This window comes from Camelus dromedarius, chromosome 20 (genome assembly GCF_036321535.1).
Source record: "Camelus dromedarius isolate mCamDro1 chromosome 20, mCamDro1.pat, whole genome shotgun sequence".
Lineage (NCBI taxonomy): Eukaryota > Metazoa > Chordata > Mammalia > Artiodactyla > Camelidae > Camelus > Camelus dromedarius.
The window spans coordinates 34,626,421-34,644,887 of NC_087455.1; the positions used below are offsets into that span (position 1 = coordinate 34,626,421).

The 18,467-nt window shown below is 41.8% G+C and overlaps 1 protein-coding gene across 3 annotated transcripts in view; it reads left to right on the plus strand.

Moving 5' to 3' along the window:
- CDH17 (cadherin 17) overlaps nucleotides 1–18,467 on the plus strand; it is a 91,155-nt gene that overhangs the window by 23,316 nt on the left and 49,372 nt on the right. For 2 of the 3 annotated variants that reach the window (XM_031439328.2, XM_010976007.3), the window contains one exon: nucleotides 17,986–18,056. In XM_031439328.2, coding sequence (XP_031295188.2) covers nucleotides 18,006–18,056 — 51 coding nt within the window. In that variant the 5' untranslated portion in view covers nucleotides 17,986–18,005. Of the gene's footprint in view, nucleotides 1–8,086; nucleotides 8,171–17,985; nucleotides 18,057–18,467 lie in introns of those variants that run through there. The other variant, XM_031439327.2, reaches the window with a different exon arrangement.

Here is an 18,467-nt window from a genome sequence, read left to right on the forward strand (position 1 = left end):
AAAATTTGTTATTTGTCTTCAGAAAACTCTTTCAGGGGATAGAAAAGAGTGGTAGGTTAGTCAATCCCTGTGTTATTAACTGTTAACTGTTACTATTCTTTTTTTTTTTTTTTTGTATAAAGTGGTAACTGAGAGAGGGTACTGCCATCTTTGTCTTTTTTTTTTAATTGTCTATATAGTCAGTTTACGATGTGTCAATTTCTGGTGTACGGCATGGTGTTTCAGTCATACTTGTACATACATACATTCCTTTTCATATTCTTTTTCATTATAGGTTACTACAAGATACTGAATATAGTTGCCTGTGCTGTATAGAAGAAACTTGTTGTTTATCTATTTTATATATAATAGTATCTACAAACCTTGAACTCCCGATTTATCCCTTTTGCACCTCCTTCCCCCGCCCCAGTAACCATAAGTTTCTTTTCTATGTCTTATGAGTCTCTTTCTGCTTTGTAAATAAGTTCATTTGTGTCTTTTTTCTTAAAGATTCCACATATAAGTGATATCATATGGTATTTTTCTTTCTCTTTCTGGCTTACTTTGCTTGGAATGACTATCTCCAGATTCATCCATGTTGCAGCAAATGGCATTATTTTATTCTTTTTTATGGCTGAATTGTATTCCATAAATATACCACATGTGCATAAATATACCACAACTTTTTATCCAGTCATCTATCAATGGACATTTAGGTTGCTTCCATGTCGTGGCTATTGTAAATAGTGCTGCTGTGAACATTGGGGTGCATTTTTCTGAGTCACCTCTGTCTTGTAAATCTATTTGGATATAATCCTGGTTCTAGGCAACCCCTGTCATTCCTCATGCTTAGGGAGCAGAATTGGGACGATATGGGAGTGAAGAAGTCCCTCTGGAGCCCTGCCTCTGTGAGACGCTGGTCAAATTCATTAGGTTTAAACTAGGGGCAGGCAAGGTAAGTGCGACTCTAGAAAAAAAAAAGAAAAAGATACAAATTTTATTTACAAACCAGAAATAGACTCACAGACATAGAAAACAAACTGTGGTTACCAGCGGGGAAGGGAGGAAGGGATAGATTATGAGTTTGGGGTTAACACATACACACTACTATGTATAAAATAGATAAATAACAAGGTCCTACTGTATAGCACAGAGAACTATATTCAGTTTCTTGTAATGAGCCATAATGGAAAAGAAACTGAAAAAATATGTATGTATGTATTTATGTATAACTGAATTGCTTTGCTGTACACCTGAAACTAAAACTGTAAATCGATTACACGTTAATTAAAAATAAGAATTAAAAAAAAAAGATGCTCTGCGGGGCCTTCCCCCTGCTTCCTGGGGGAGACCTGGCATTTCCCGAGCCCTCACTGGTAAGCCCGGAGAATTTCTCCCCAGTAGATCCACCCTCTCCTCCTCCTTCCTCTGCACCCTGGGCTGCTTCTACTTAAGCAGGGAGATTAAGTGGATCGCAGATGTGAGATTTCAGTTCCTGGGTTTTCTCATGTAGCAACTGGAAAATTTCAGGCTTAAGATAACAGAGCTTTTCCAGAATTTCTCCTGGGTTGTTACTGACACTAGGCTTAATGTAATCCTGAGCGGGAAGACTAAAGGGAGAAAACATTTCTCCTTTGCCTCTCCAGTTACTAGATTTGGTCACGTAGGAAGAAAACAGTCCTCCCTTTTGGGTGGGCACTGAGTTCCAAGGCCTCCTCTGGTATTGAACTGCCTGAGCAAAGGCCCCAGGAGAGAGGCTGAGGGACCTGTGATCACACTTCTCCCTCCCTCTTGCTCAGGTCGAAGAAACTCTTCATGTCCTGAAATGTTCTTATTCACATTTTTTTAAAGTAAAACATAAAAGAGGAGATAAAATAATAAATAAAATAAGTGAAACAAATATATTTAAGTGAAAATAAAATGATTAAAGACCCTCAAAGCATCTGTGATAATAGAACACAAGTCATTTGTTCTGAAGTGTCTGGATTGAGGTCAGTGCAGATGTGCAGTCTGGGTCTTATACGTTCATATCAGGTTGGGTTTGGCTGCAGGAATTACTGCGTCCTTTTTTGGGTCACAGCTTTATTGAGATAAAATTAACATACCATAAAATTCACCCAGGTAAAGTGTAGGACTTACTAGTGTTTAGTATATTTACAGAATTGTGCAACCATCACTGCAGTGAATTTTAAAACACTTTCATCACCACAGAAAGAAAGCCCATATCCTTAGCTGTAACCTTCCACCCCGCCCCCAAACCCCACTCCCTGACCGCCAGCAACTGTTAGTCGGCTTCCCGTCTCTGTGAACTTGCCTCTTCTGGACATTTTGTATGAATAGACTCCTACAGTAATTGGCCTTTTTTGTCTGGTTCCTTCTACTTCATTGATGTTGTAGCACATGCCAGTGCTTCGTGCCTCTTTATGGCTGAAAAATACTCTATTGTGTGGCTACACCAGATTTTGTTTACCTGTTTGTCAGTTGAATGGACATTTGGCTGATTTTACTTTTGGTTATTATGCATAAGGAATGTGAATACTATGAATGCCATGAACATTCATGTACAAGTTTTTGTGTGGACATATGTTTTAATTTTTCTTAGATACACACCTGGGAGTGAATTGAGAGGGTCGAATGGTTTAAGTTTTTGAGGAAACTTACAGATTTTTTTCCAAAGTGTTTATATCATTTTACATTCCCACCAGAAGTGCGTGAGGATTCTGATTTATCTACATCCTCGCCGATACTTGTTACTGTATGTTTTTTATTCTAGCTATCCTAATAGGTGTAAAGCATTGTCTTGTGGTTTTGATTTACATTTTGCTTCTGCCTAATGATGTTGGCCATCTTTTCATGTGCTTGTTAGCTATTTGTATACCTTCTTTAATAATGTCTATTCATATCTTTTACCCATGTTTGATTGGGTTTTTATCTGTTTATTTTTGGATTGGAAGAGGTTTTAATACATTCCAGGTGGGCACAATCCCTTTCTCAGATCTGTGATTTGCAATATTTTCTCCCATCTGGTGGGTTGTGTTTCACTTTTTTTTAATAGGGTTCTTCAAAGCACAAAATTTCTTTATTTTCTTTATGAGTTCCAGTTTGTTTTTTCTGTTATTGTGTGTGCTTTTGATGTTGTATCTAAGAAACCATTGCCAAATCCAAGGGCATAAAGATTTACCACTGTTTTCTTCTAAGAGTTTTTTAGTTTTAGCTCTTACACTTAGGTCTTTAATCCATTCTGAGCTAGTTTTTCTGGATGGTGTGAGGTAGGAGCTTGACTTCATTACTTAGCATGTGGATATGCATTTGTTTCATCACCATTTGTTGAAGAGACTGTTTTTTCCCAGGGAATACTTCTCAAGGGCAACATTTTCAGAGGCAATCCCAATGTTTTGCTGTTTAGTAAAAGACCCATAAGCAGAGAAGGTAAACTGATGTTTACTGAGCCCCCAGTGTCCGAGTCACAGGGTCCTCCCTGGCAAGGTTGGCGATTCCCAGGCGTATCCATTGCCAGTCTCCTCTGTGTGCCCCCGACAGGAATTACTAATCAATCACAGCACACTGGCTAAGCCTTGATGACTGCCAGGGCTGACATGAACACGTGCTGTCCCAGGAGAATCAGTTCAGGAGGAATGAAAACAGTGAGGTTAATTTGGGATGTGTTGAGTTTGTTGTGCCGTGGAGATGTGTAGACGGAACCGTGGTAACGTTAGTTGGATTAAAATGATTGAAGCCCAGACCAAGGGAGACATCTGGGCTGGTGAGTGTGACTTGAGACTTTGGTGTACAGATAGGAGCAGATCCAACCTCCTCGAATGAGTAACAAGGCAGGACAACCTACGGTTGACCCAGGGAGTCCGATGAGGCCACAAATGGGACTGCATGGGATGGGCTGAAGAGGTACAAGAAAAACCAGGACAGACTGCTGGCAAACAAACCAAGGGTAAAGGGTGATTCAGGGAGGGCTAATGATGGTGTCAAATGCTGTGAAAAGTGTGGGACGGTGCAGACTGGAGAGTGTCTCTGATTATCGTGAGAAGGATGTTGTCACCTCAGCAAGTGCCGTCTCAGAGAGACAGAGGAGGTGGGGGCAAGATGCGATGGCCTGAGTGTGAACTGGGTGTGAGCAAAGACTCGTGTGGGTGAAATCTGATGAGACAGAGCCAAGTCTCAGAAAACCAACAAGATTATTGTAATGTCTTGGAATTAAAAAAAAATCTGAGGTCAAATAAAATGTTCAGTCGATCGTTAGAAAAAATGTCCAAGGGAAGATGAGCTTGTGTGTGTCTGCCTGATTCAGTCCGCATGTACAACATCAACCCAGTGGGGTCGCTGTCTGAGGCAGACCCTGCAGAAATGAAGCCTACCTGGTGGGGGGAAGTTAGTTTCAAGTGCAGGCCTTGCTAAAGAATACTGGCAGATGAAGCACAGCATCCCTAAGCTGTCTTTCTCATGGGAGATACCATGTGGTTACCTGCGTCTGGAATCCAGAGTGCTTTAAACATGTTAATCCCTGGGGTGCATCCTAGACCTACTGGACCAGGATCTCATGATGTAAGACCCAGCTTTAATAAACTCTTCAGGTTTAGAAAGCTCTAGAAGGCATTTGCCCAATGGATGGCTGATGATATGGATACATTCCAGTCGTTCCATTCATAGGATTCTACAGCAGTTTCCGGATATGGTGAACTAGAGACCGATTAAGAACTTCGCCTACTGGGCAATTTCCTGGAGCCACCATCTATAGATGGAGTTAAAATATTCCTGAAATAAACAACCACAAATTGGATCCACTTCTGTCAAAACAGAGAACAGGGAAAAAACTCTTTATTTGCCTCAAACTGTCTTGGAATATTTTTAGGAGGAGCACAGGTGACCATTAGCTAAGATTTTGCAACTGCATTGTCTATAGTTCAGTGTTTCTCACTTGGAATTAGTGATTTATTTTATTATTTAAGTCTTAAGTCATTTAATGTTTCCTTAAAGTGTCCTGATTTGAAAAATTGCTGCAAACAACAACATCAAGGAAAAATTCCAAACTCAAACCCACCCACCAACAAGCATAAGAGCTATGTAAAGACCGGGGCCATATTGCTTACACTGATCAAAAAATGGCCACTGTCCTGGCTAGTGGAAGTCATCAGGGAAATTTCTGTCTCAGCCTAAAACATTCACTAGCAGAAAATTAGTTTCACCTCATTCCACTAAATAAATGTGGAACAAAAGATGCAAAATACTGGTTTGAGGACATACAAAATCATTCACTTGTCCAGATTCCCATCAACCTTGGGTGAGTCCATATGTAATCCTGACTATCTGGAACTATTGAATTAAATAACTGAAAGGGGTTCAATTCTAAAAAATATTTACTGAGTGCTAATAAAAGACAAAGTTTCTGCCAGCATTAAGTTAACATGAGCAAGACAGATATTAAGTATTTCAAAAATACCATTGCACATATATGTACTATATAACTTCTGTCAGGCGAGGCTTGCATGTTAATGGACTCATGATAAAATGTTCTCAAAATACATGGTATATAATCAAGTAAAGGACATATTAAGGTGCAAGAGCATGAAAAAACATAAAACCTTAGCATTCATAGATTTCACTTATTTTGAGTTTTAAGGAATAAAAATATTGGAAACATAACATACTTTGAATTTTCAGAATCATCCCAAATTTTCATAAAGTTTTTTTTATCTGGGAGGCTATCCAAACCTTAGTCATGACTAACTAGCACAGTCCATAAATTAAACATCTCTTCTATGTTTTCCAGGGCTAATGTTGGAGGACTGGTTAAAACATTACTGTGGACAAAAGTGCTAACATGTTTTAATACCTACCACGAAGCTGTCAGTCAGAAGTATCAGCCCAGACCGTTTCAATTGTTCACTTGTTTCCATCATATAGATAATTTACATCTACTTTGCTCTGATAAAGGGACATAGTAATCTTTATCAATTAAATTTTTCTTATTATTCCTATTATTACTCAGTCAGTATTAAACTATTGAACTAGAAGTGCCTCATTTTGGCATGAAAATGGGTTCCTAAAATGAATGGTGTTCACCCTGAAACACAGGGCAGAACATGCACGCTCCTAATCTTTGGAATTAATCTGGAATTTAAAAATCCAGATACTTTTATAAATTACAAATGTGTAAGTTAGTATATAAGTGATGAAACCCACAAGCTCTGAGCATCATGGAGAGCACAGGAAGAGCCTTTACAGTTCAGAGGTGCCGTCACCTGTTAATTCTCGGGTGGGTGGTTTTGGCCTTTTAGGGATTAATCAACCAGATTCCCTGACTTGGAAGCTAGGGTCTCGAACTAGCACAAAATATACTGGGAAGCCCGATTTAGGAACTTGGCCGTCTCCTGTCTCCAGGAATGGGCTCACACGGAGGGATGTCTTCCTGTGGAGGTTTTATTGCTCACATGGAGCCGGGAGGAAAATAATCGGGCAGATTCTACAGACGTGGTGAATAGACTGGGCTTTGAATTACAAAGACCAGGGTTGGGGTCCTGATTCTGTAATCACAGGTTGTGTGACTTGGGCAAGAAGTCAAACCTCTCTGTGCCTCTGTTTTGTTTCTATAAGATGGAGTCCACTTCATGGGCTTGTTGTAAAGATTCAATGAGAAAACGTATTTTTTCAACTGATACGCCATGAACATGGCTGTATGATATCACTGAAAGGCAATGACTAAAATCAATACATATATACTCTTATTTTTTTAAAGGAAACTTTACCGATTTAAACATACGTTTTGCATACATTATTAAAAAGTTTCCAGAGAAGCAGCAAACTCCTTCTGGAGCAATGTCATGAGATTCTTTTTTTTTCTTTTAACATTTTTTATTGATTTATAATCATAATGCCGTGAGACTCTCGTCACTGATTCAGGAAGTGAAACACACAAGCGGAAGCTGTCTGGTTCTGTAGAACCAGGCCAATTTGTTCAGCTCATGGGAGGCAGCGGTGTCGAGAGTGTGAGAGTCACTGTCCTCCTTTCCTTAAATGTAGCCGTGGTGGCTCTGAGACGGGGGAAGGGGTGCCCTTCTGGGCCTGCTGGTCTCCCGAGGGTGCTGACCACTGGCAGGCGACTGGGTGGTTTCACTTCCGGGGCCCCGAGATGAATGGGGCTTAAAGCAATTGTGAAGTCCTCTCAGGGGGATCTGGGAAGGAAGAAGCCCACCCAAACAGGGCTCTTGGGCTCCCACTGTAGTAGATGCACATCTAGAGACCAGTGGGAAGCACAGCACAGCTCAGGAGAAGCCCAGAAATGAGCATCAGAGTGAGTACCACACTGGACACAAAGGTGACCTTGTTTCTCATCTTCGGTGTAGATTCCCAGAGTGACACAGGGGTGGGCCTCAGGGGTCAGTCTAAATGAGGCTTCAACTTCAGAAATCTGGGGCTACGGGCTTTTTATTGTTTAATCGGAAACCTCATTTTGAGCGGAAAAACTAGCAACTTGTACTTAGGTAAATTCGTTCTCAGAGTGGTGGGAAAAACGACTTGGTTTGGGTTTGGGGGGAGGCTGGTTGTTTCATGCAGACTTTGAAGGGCACCGTTGGATTTCAGAAGCAGGTGCAGCCAGACTGCTTCATGGCTTGCGCCTTCTGAGTCATTGCCCATGCCTCTGGTGAACCGTGTCACTGCTCAGGCATGGCACCCTGTGCTCCGTCTGTGTTTGGGATGGAATCTGCACAAATATTTGTTGACTGAGTCTGCTGTGCAGACACTATGCTACGTGCTGGGAAGGCAGAATATGGATGAAAGTCTGATGTCATGGAGCTTACACACTACAGGTAGTTGATCGCATAGAAGATTTTTCCACTTTAACTTCTCCTTGTCTTGTAACTGACTTATCTACCTACCAAAATTCAGAAACCTGTTTTGAGATGTATTAGAGAGATGTGAATTACCTTCTTTGGGTACAAATCCATTTCTTTCCTGGAGTCAATGTAATAATACCTTTTATGACATCTGATGGTTCCTGAAAATCAATAAAACCAGTCGATGGTTAATGTTTGACTAAAGGTGAAGGGAGAGGCTGGGGAAGCAGAGCTGTGCAGAGGGAGTGTCCCCTGGGGAGATACTCAGATCCTAGCAAGAGTCTCAACAGCCGAATGGAAGAAAATAATTTTTAACAACCATTTTGTTACTTACTTCCAGAAAGGTAAGGGTTGACGCGTCTTAACTCTATCTGTAACATATTTCTTTGAGAGTGACAGAATAAATGGTGGAGGGGAATACTTAAAAGGACAGATCTATTCCTTGAGGGGTGCTATGTAGCATTTGCTGGGAAGGGAAGTTTATTCCTGGTGTGACAACTTTTGCTTACGGAACCTGATTTCTTTTCTCATTTTCTTTTAATCAGTCTGTATCTTTTGTAAATTCATTTGATGAAGTGGTTTGGATTGAATCAAGCTTGGTAGTGGAATTAAAGGAAAGAACAAGGCTTTGGATGTTTACATGTGTATTACACCCCTTCTTTGTACTTAAAACATCAAAGTGTCTCGCCCCGAGATGCCCCTTGGGGCTCGTATTCTAGAAATTGGGGCACATTCTCACTAAGTGTCATCTCTCAGATGTGATCTTCAAAAGCATTCTGTTTACTTCTCAGAGAGTGAGATTTGCTTTGGGATTCTTAAGACTGTCCGGGAGACAGTGGTGGAAGGGACATGCAAAGGAGAAGAAAAGCCCTTTATTAAAAGCAGTGGAAAAAGAATTAAAAACAGACGGACAGATCTGCCTTCCCAGTTGGGAAAGCAAGGTTGATGTTTGTGTTGGTCAGATTCTGGTCTTTCTTTTCGGTCACAGTGGTGGATGTACCATCAGCTACTGAGTGGTTATTTTGAGATGTCAGGACACGTGCTGCTTATGGGTGCCTTCAGAGGGCCAGCCCCTGCCTCTGTCTCAGTTTTTTCTTCACTGTGGATGACTTTCTGGGAGCAGACGCCCTCTGTGAGGAAGGAAGCCAAGCAGGAGATTGGAAGGGCAATGCATTTACTAGTATTTTTTCGTTTTTATTTTTCTTCAAAAACTTAGATAGCAAGGGAGGAATAATTTGAAACAAGGAGAAAGCACATGTTTAGATGACATGGAAAATAGATGACATTCAACTCTCACCAGGAAACCAAATGCGTCTTGCTGAGTGAGGGTTTATTATGGATCACAGGGTGTATGGTTTATGAGTCATCAGGGCTGGGCTGCTGGATTAGGCCAGTTTCATCGTTTACCAGCCAGCGGGCACTGAGCAGATTGCTTAAGCTCCCTGTACCTTAATTTTCTCATCTATGAAATGGAGGTTACTTGCCTAACCAAGTAGTTGTGAGAGTAAATTAGATAAGCATGTAAAGAACTCAGTGCATTGTTTCACACATGATAGACGTTCAATGAATGTTAACGCTCCTTTTCATGAGGAAGTTCAAGTAGGCGACTTAGGTCAAATTGACAAGTTACTGTTTCAGTCTCTAGGGGAAAGAAAAGCCATCATAACACTGTGATAATTACACCTTCTGTTGCGTCAGGGAGGAACTAACACTACACCAAAGGAGTGAAGTGCGACAATAAGAGAGAATGAGAAACATTTGGGTTTTGCTTTTTGCCTTAATGAGGCAATTTAAAGCCCCACTGACATTTCATACGTATGTCTTCCGGTGAGATGTGGGCATGGCGTCCTTTGAAACTTGCTCCTTCGACCCCTGGGAAAAATCCTCGTCAGTCAAGGTGAAGATTGCACTTGCAGTACCTCCTCCCTTCTTTCACGAAAGGCGTAGTATATTCTGGCAGCAACTCAGCTTCCTGTTCCATTGTCAAAGGAATTCTCTGGAAAGGAGAGTGTGCCCACTTTTCTTCAAGAGAGAAGACTTGTCCAGAGAGATGACTCTGGACGGAAACCTGAGCATCACTGTGTTCCTTTCTCCAGAGGCCCCCGGATGAGTGCTTTTATGGGGGTTAGTTTACATGGACAGAAATATACAGATTTATTTGTTAGTATAAAATTATGCTACTCCAGGAATCCCTTGTGTTGTTTATCTATTTTTAAAAAATCATTTATTTACTTGTTTTTGTGCAAGGAGGTAATTAGGTCTATTTACTTATTTTTAGAGGAGGTACTGGGGATTGAACCGAGGACCTCAGGCTTGTTACGCACGAGCTATACCCCCCTCGCCTCTGGTGCTGAATTTAGAAGGGGCTAGTTGTTCTGCAGTCTCCTCATTGATTAAACAAGGAAAGAGGTATTGAGGTCTGTTAGGGGCATATCAATCTACCTGTTTGTTCCTTGTGAGAACAAATAGGGATGTTTACCTAGGTACAAGAAGTATTAACTTAATAAAAGCAGATATCCACCCAGTGGTTGAGGTTTTAACTATACTAAAGATGATTTTTCACTTAAGCGTATAAAACAGACCAAGCTACACTTGGTTATTGTCTATGTAGTACAAAGAAAACTTAATTTCTCTTAAGAATATTCTATGAGACTGACATTGAATTCTCTCTTCCATGATATTCTGAATCAATAGTTTCTTACCATATTTTGAAAACATTAGGACTTGTGCTTTTGAGTAAGGCACGAAGAGAAATCAAAAGGGCAGATCTGTGCTCCTAAAGAATGTTTAAAGAGGAACACGTGTTCCTCATATGGAAGATTTTGTGCTTGTCTGTGCAGTCAGAGTAATCACACCGCTTCCTCCACCTCACTGAGCTGTTTCCTGCCCTGTAGGATGACAGAGGGGACCTGCGTTACAGGATTACTGTGAAACTTACATAGGGTTTTCAAAATACTTAACTTAGCTTTTTTTTTTTAAGTTTCAATTATAAGAAACTAAACTCATGGGTGAGATTTCATAGAGATCTCTTCTTAAGAAGAGGTATCTTCTTTCATGAAGATAGATTACATTCCCTTTCCCCTTACTCTCTTGTCCATCCCAGTTGTCAGTTATGATTTAATTACAGAAATCAGAAAGTTACCCTGTCACGTTTGAGTATGGCTGCGTGTTGGTCATTGGAATCTTTGCCTCAGGGTCACCTTGTAGATGAACGAGTATTACAGCAAGTCTTTGGTTTTGTTTTGCTTTAAATCTAAGTAGTTTAATCCTTTGGGATGAGATCTAACCTAAACTTATTACCTCATACCAAATTTCTAAGGCTAGGGTGCATTATGTTATTATCTTGACAAAATACTCATCTGCGCACTTTATAATACACAAAGAAATATGGTATAACACATGAAGAAACACTTTGTCAAAAATAATTAAGCCACTTTGTTGAGAAGTAGTGGTTCCAGTCCTCCTCTTTAAGCCAGGAAAGGCCCGTGTGATGCTGTTCTGCCGGATGTGGAGGAGAGGTCCTCCCCCTGCCCGCCTTGGAGGGCTTCTGAGGTGTAAACCTGGTGCCTCAGGGAACTCAACGCCCGCATCCTTACCGCCAACCTGCTTCACACGTCAGAGGAGCATCGTGGCAGAGTAACCGTCTGTGTCCCATGTGGCCGCCCCCTTCCCTTTGACCTCATCTTGAAGGCACTTCCATTCAGGGCTGGGACATCCTGTGGCCCCATGTGGGGAAGGCTCCTCGCCCCAGCTGCCCCTCCCCTTGCTCACAGTGGGGGTATGCTGGGTGGGACAACGGCCAGCCAGGAGGAAGCGTGAGCCCACTTCTCAAAATATGCCTTAGAACTCATTATTTTCTTTAATAAGAGTAACTGGGGGCAGGGTATAGTGCAGTGGTAGAGTGCATGCCTAGCATGCACAGGGTCCTGGGTTCAACCCCCAGTACCTCCATGAATAAATAAATAAATAAATAAATAAACCTAATCACCCCCCCCAAAAAATAAATAAATAAAAAGGTAAAAAAAAAAGAATAGTTATGCCAATAATTTGTATGTAAATCAATTATATAAATTTACAATATTTTAAGAGGAGCCATCCATCCTCGTGTGAACCTGTTTTCCTGACCATGAACCTGTTGATTAATGACCACCCTTACTTTCACATCTGTGTAAATCCAGATCTTCATGTGCTGAGAGATGGGCATGTCTCTACTGCAAAGTTTCATGAGAGAATAAAGCATTTACATTTATGTGTGTGTGGGGGGAGGGGATGACCCACACTTTCTTTTCCTCCCTCCCTCCCTCCTAATCATTTGGATGTGAAGGCAGCAGCCCAGATTTTATGCCTGTCTATTTGTTTCTAGCTTATCAATGGCCACTTTAATTGGGTCCCTAATTTGTCAAGAGTGCAAATTGGTCAGATCCTCTTGTGATTTTTCTGAACCTTAAGTGATGTAACTGTGCCAGGGGTTTGCGAATGAGCCCACAGAGATGGGCACGATCGATCTGAACATAGCTTGATAAACAATGCTCTTTACTCATATCTGGCCTCGCTGTATAATTTATGCTGCTCTTAGCGCTATACAACGCAGAGGGCAACTGAGTGGCACCCGGGATGCTTGGCGCTGTTTGGTCCTGATGGTGTTACGAATTCTAGTCACGTTCTTTCCTGGCCACATCGCCTGTAATATTTGGAAAGAAATTTTGCAGTCCTCTCCTTCTGTACCATCTTTGTCGGAAATGTATGGTTCAACCTTAGAGCATGGCAAATTATTTTAATTCAAAACCCTTAATTTTTTTAGAAAAACAAAAAGGATGAGCAATGACTGACTCTGTGGAAGGTTTGCCTATCACTTAGCTTTTTGCAAAGGGAAAGAAATCAATGCTCATGTATTGATTTGCTTGCAGGTTTTGAGACCTGGGACCTAGAAATTCCCTCCTTACTCAGATAAATGGGGAAATGATAAAAGAGTGTCTGAAAATGGCTCTTGGAAGAATTGGAGCCCATTAGGAGAATCAGTCAGGCTTCGAGTGGACTCCTTGGGATGCTGTGGGCACTGCATTTAGAATAACTGAATAAAGCCCCACCGGAGGCCACCTGTATCTTGAGACGGCAATGCCTCTGTTAGTCAAAACTAGAGTGCTTGATACATTAGCCAGGGCTGCCGTGACAAAGTACCGCAGATGGAGGACACCAGTCGTACCGGACTGGGGCTCACCCTAATGACTTCATTCTAACTTCACTACCTCTGTAAAAGACCTTATCTCCAAACAAGATCACATTCTGAGGGAGGGAAGGTATAGCTTAGCATGCACAGGGTCCTGGGTTCAATCCCCAGTACCTCCATTAAAAAAAAAAAAAGACAGAAGACGATGCGCTGTAGGAGTTAAATCTCCTGGGCTGAATTTCCTCTGAGAGGGCGGAGTCAGGTCAGCCTCTGAAGAGGGAGAGCAGCCGTGGAGCAAAAAAAAAAAAAAACTTTTGCATTTTTGGAAAGCTATAGAACAGATAGAATGATGCTAGATGTCTTGTTTGTGAGAATGCGTGTGCTTTCAGAGGGAGAATAACACATGAGTAAGAGCACAAGTGTGAAATTAGCCAGGCAGTGTGAGCTTGAACGAGTCTCATAACTTCTTTGACCCTCAGTTTCCGATTTTTGATCTTTACAGAGAGAAATTTTAATGCTTCATAGGGCTCTTATGAAAAATCAGTAAGATAATTATAGAGGAGTCTCAGCACGTGCTGACAACGGGTTTTCAGTAAATGTTAGCTGCTTTTGTGTTGTTGTCTTGGCTGGACACAGATTTAGGACATGGAGGGGTTTCTGGGCTCCGTTGAGCAAAATGAAGGCATCGGCCCCAAGCCGCAAGGCCAGAGCCCAGATTCCATATTTACAGATGGTCCGCGGTTAAAACAAGTGGTGGTGGCTTTTCAAAACTGCCCCCTCTCCCCCAAAACCTTTGACCTGTGTTGCTAAGGATGTTCTTGGCCTCTCAGATAGTTGCCACAGAAACTGTCTGAATGTCGTCTTTGTACCTGAGGGAAACCCTGACAAGTAGCAAAAATTCGCAGCTGATGGTTGGATCAAGTACTTCAGGTAGTTCAGATAAAATGTCACTGAATTATCTGGAAATCTGTTCCAGTCCTTTTCTGAGTATGTTTGTGCAATAATCCATCACGTGCGTATGGCTTGGTGGGTTTAGGCAGTTTCAGTTATGAATTATGGTTTCCCTGTGGCATCATTATTATGATCCAGGCTGTGACAGTCATTAGTGAAATTACGCCCGTGTGAAAGAGGAAATATAGGAAGGACTTGTTTGAGAGACAAAGTCCTGTTCGGGCACAGTCCTAGCAGGGCAGTAGGTTGCCTTGGATCACTCAGAAAGGGCTCTGTGCGGCCGCTTCATTTGGCCGTGGGGATGTGGCTGCGACGCTGCTTCATGAGTACTCTCAATGCCGGGGCCATCGACATCCGGGAAACCTGGGAAGCCCGGGAGAGGTCCTGGAGGGCGATGTTTAAAGTTCTGACTGAGCAAACCTGGGTGGCAGAATGAAGTTTTACTTGACGAACACTGTTCAAAATGTTAACTTACTGAGTCCCACAACTCTCAGAGGTGGGCACTATTTCCTGCTTACTTTACTGATGAGTAGACACCAGTCCCTGGGGGAGGCAGGACCCAAACTAGCCAGTCTGACGACCGCATCGTGTGGTACATTTGTCCACAGAGAAGTCATGGGACCCTAGCATGGGAGAGCAATTACTTCCGTTTCCCACCGGAAACCCCTCCATGAGGGATCAAACTAACTGCAAATGACAAGATAAAGGATGAGTGCATTGCTACGTTTACTTTTTAGTTTCCTTAAAACACCCCAGACAGTCACCTGTCTGAGCATCTGACTAAAATAAGACATTTATTTTCTTTTTATTTGCTTCTCTATCATTCAACTTACACATCTTTGGGAGATTAAAAAAGCTAAAAAAATCATTTCAAGTAGAGATGATATATATCAACTAGTTCTTAACCTATTTACTGAGCAGAAATCTGTTAGTGTATTTAAAAGAAAAATAATCCTTTTTGTCAACAATAAAAATGTATTACTCTGTATCAAAGTCTTTAAATCTCAGATTCATTTCCTGTAACACTTTCTCTTTATTCTGAAAGCTCTTCTAGATTGGATGAATTCATAGGATATCAATGTTAGACAATCACAAATGTTGTAGAATTTAGCAGACGTCTGTTGAGAGCTTAACATATGCTAGCCATAGTGAAGAGCTCTGAGAGATTAAAAAAATAATTGGGAGGGAAGGTGGGTGCAGCTCAGTGGTGGAGCACATGTTTAGCATGCACGAGGTCCTGGATTCAATCCTCCATTAAAAACATTTAAAAAAAAATAAAGCCTTGAAGGATTTTGTTTTCTAGTAGAAGCAGTAGTAACACAGACACATAAATAAACAATAAAAAATTAAAGTCAGGCAGGAGGGGCTTATGGCTGGAAATCAGGGAGATTTCATGGAGGATGTAGGTCCCAGCTGCATGAAGCAGAACCTGTACCCCTTGCTTTGTTATCTCAGTTCTTAGCACAGTATCTGGCACATAATAGAAGCTTTTTATAAGTCCATGATTTTAAAATAAGTGAGTAAGTTGGCCCTAGCTATAAGATGGTAGAAGTAGAAGTGAGAAAGGATACTCTCAATCCAGCTTAACTCAGCAAATACCACTGTCATTTACTCCAGGCGGGGCCCCGTGCCAGGTGGGGAGGACAGCATTGGCAAAGTGTGGAGACAGGAAAGCTCAGGGCAAAGTCCACAGGGAGCTTGGCATTCCTGGGTGTGGGGAGGGCGTGGGGAGATAAGGCTGCAGGGCAAGTGGAGACCAGTGGTGGAACGATCTTGAACGCTGCGGGTTTGAGGAGAGAGATCCCCGGATGTGTCATTATTGTCTTTTTACTTCTCTTAAAATATTGGTTGATATTGATTGCTAGCTGATCATGTTCACTTTGCTAATATGAAAAAAGAACAGTTAGAGTTAAGAACACCAATTTACCCCTATATATATATGGGTATTGCGGTGTGCTAGGAGCTGGGGTTGTCATTTGTCTCCATGTGTTTCCAAACCACGTAAGCAGTCTAAGCAGTAGAAAGATGTCTTATTTGTGTTTAAGACAAGGAACCAATTCTAAAACAATGTTTGGACACTTAGGCCAAATGAATTCCGTTGCAAAAGCCCATTTCTACACATTTACAGAATTTACAGATCTAACCGTCCTGAAGGGTTTTAGTCCTTCCTTCAAATAGCTGTAAATCCTTGCGGCAAATTGCTTGATTTAGATAGCAGGTACAAACAACATGTACATTTTATAGTTCTCTAAATCTCTATGCCTCCATCTCCGTCTCTTGAGCGATCACCTGATGTAGGGGACAGGAGAAGGAGTTGAAGGTGGTGCTGGACTTTGGAATCTGCCGGACGTGGTGAGAAGCATGGCAGGGTCACTTCCTAGCTGTGTTGTCTTTAGGCGATGGGCTTAACTTTGAACCTCAATTTCCTCATATATAAAATAACATGTCCTAAACTCATTATGTCTCTAAGAAATTTATAAGAGCACCCATTTACTGAGTAATTGCCACGTGTTTTCCATTTGAGGAAACTGAGGCACAGAGACATTAAGTAGCGCCCCCGTGGCCGCACAGCTAATGAGAGGTGGAGCTGGGTTTCCGGTCTAGACTCTGTGACTCAGAGTTCACCTGCAGTGCTGCCAGTCTGTTTGTAAAGGCCCCTCCGCTAGCTTACCGTACAGGTAATGCTTGATAAGTGCTCATTTCCGCCTTTACCCCCCAGGGCATTTGTGAAGTTGAAATGAGATCGCACCTCTCCCTTTCTAAAGTTCAAATACATTATCCACATGTAAGGGATTAAAAAAATTTCAGGCTCTAAATTTTTAGAGTTTGTAACCATTCCATGCTGATTATATTAGTGATACAAGTTCAATGTGGAAAACTTAAAAAAATAAAAAGATGAAAGAAACCAAGACCATCCATAACTCCTGGGGACAATAAAGTGATTGGAATTTCAGTGAAGTGACTACTTTCTGCATTTCCTCGGTTTTTTGGGGTTTTTTGTTTGTTTTGGGTTTTTTTTTTTTTGCTTCATAATATTTTGATATTTTACAATAGGCAGATATCATTTAGTAATTAGAAGAATCAATATTGTTGTCAGTAGGGATTGGAAAGCACTAGAAACAGCTCTCAAAATCCACACGCTCCATGCTTGTAGGGTTTTTCTCCTGCGTGGAGTCGGCTGGATGTGAAGACCGGAGCTCACTTCTTACACACACAGGGCTTCTACCCTGCGTGGATGCTAATGAACGTGACGGTTTGTGTTGCAGCTGAAGCCCTTACCACAGATCTGCAATGTTCCGTTTTATTTTATCAGCCCAATACTATGATAGGCAACAACCCTGCTTTACAGGCCACGTGGCAAATTTATCTCAGATCTCAAAATCAGTTAGTCCTGGAAGTTTTAATTTCCAGGTGAGATATGAAGATGCAGGGGAATAAAGGAAAAATAATATTGAACAGAAGAGAATGGGGCAGAGTTTGGGTTCATATTGGGTTCCTTCTGGAGTCTTAAGAAGTACATTTTATCCTCAGGTGTATTGCATAGTTAACAGCAAATTTTAGAAGAGCAAAGAGGTGGCTGGTGAAGTCTTTGAATGAAGGATTGTGAACATTCTTGGGTTTTCTCTGGTTGAAGAATCTCATATATTTGCAGCTTTGAATCAGAAGCACTAAGATATTAGTATCTAGTTATTCCGGTATTTGCCAAAACACACCTTCCCTATCCATATGATGGGTGAAAATTATACTCGTGGCCTATTACTTGAGACTCTTAAATGAAGACATCTGTAATAGAGTGAAGCGGGTGTGAAGGAAGTGGAATTCCCATGAGCGCGTTTTGGGGCGTCTGCCTGTGGTTGCTGTGAATGAAGTATCAGGAAGCGCCTGGGAGACGAGGCTGTTCCACGGGGAGGAGAGGCGGACCCCCAGGGATCCCATCCTGCCAGGGTTAGAACTGAATGTCATCCCGTGATCCTCTCTGCTTGGAAAGACACGGTTTTAACAGGCTGGGAACGAATCAATTTCTCTCCGGTTTCTTCACAGGAGTTTGCATAAAGGAAACCATGACGACGCGAGCCCGGCTGCTCGGCGTGTGTCTCCTTGCACTTTACCTGGTAAGGGAAGAGAATGCTCTGTATTCGTTCAGTAGACCATTTCCCGACATCCTTCTGCCCCACACCAGGGACGCAATGGCTGTCATCACTGTGAAAAAAAAAAGACAATCAAAATTAACTCTTTGTGTACCGAGGGCACATAGTTTACCCCAAAGTGCTGTTTTTGATGAAATGGCTCAACGTTCTAGGTCCGTGCCACTTCCTGGGCAAGGCGTCAGCAAATCCATCTGCTCCCCTTTAGACCTTCACGTACAGGTCAGCGAGCCTTGGAAAGAAAAGTATACTGCTGCCTGTATTAGTCTACGTCCCTTAATCTGGACTTTTGTTTGTTTTTTTACTTTGACCATGAGAAATCACCACCACCAAAATTAAGAAAAGCATTTTCTCTGTTTTCAACCCTGCTCTGCTCTG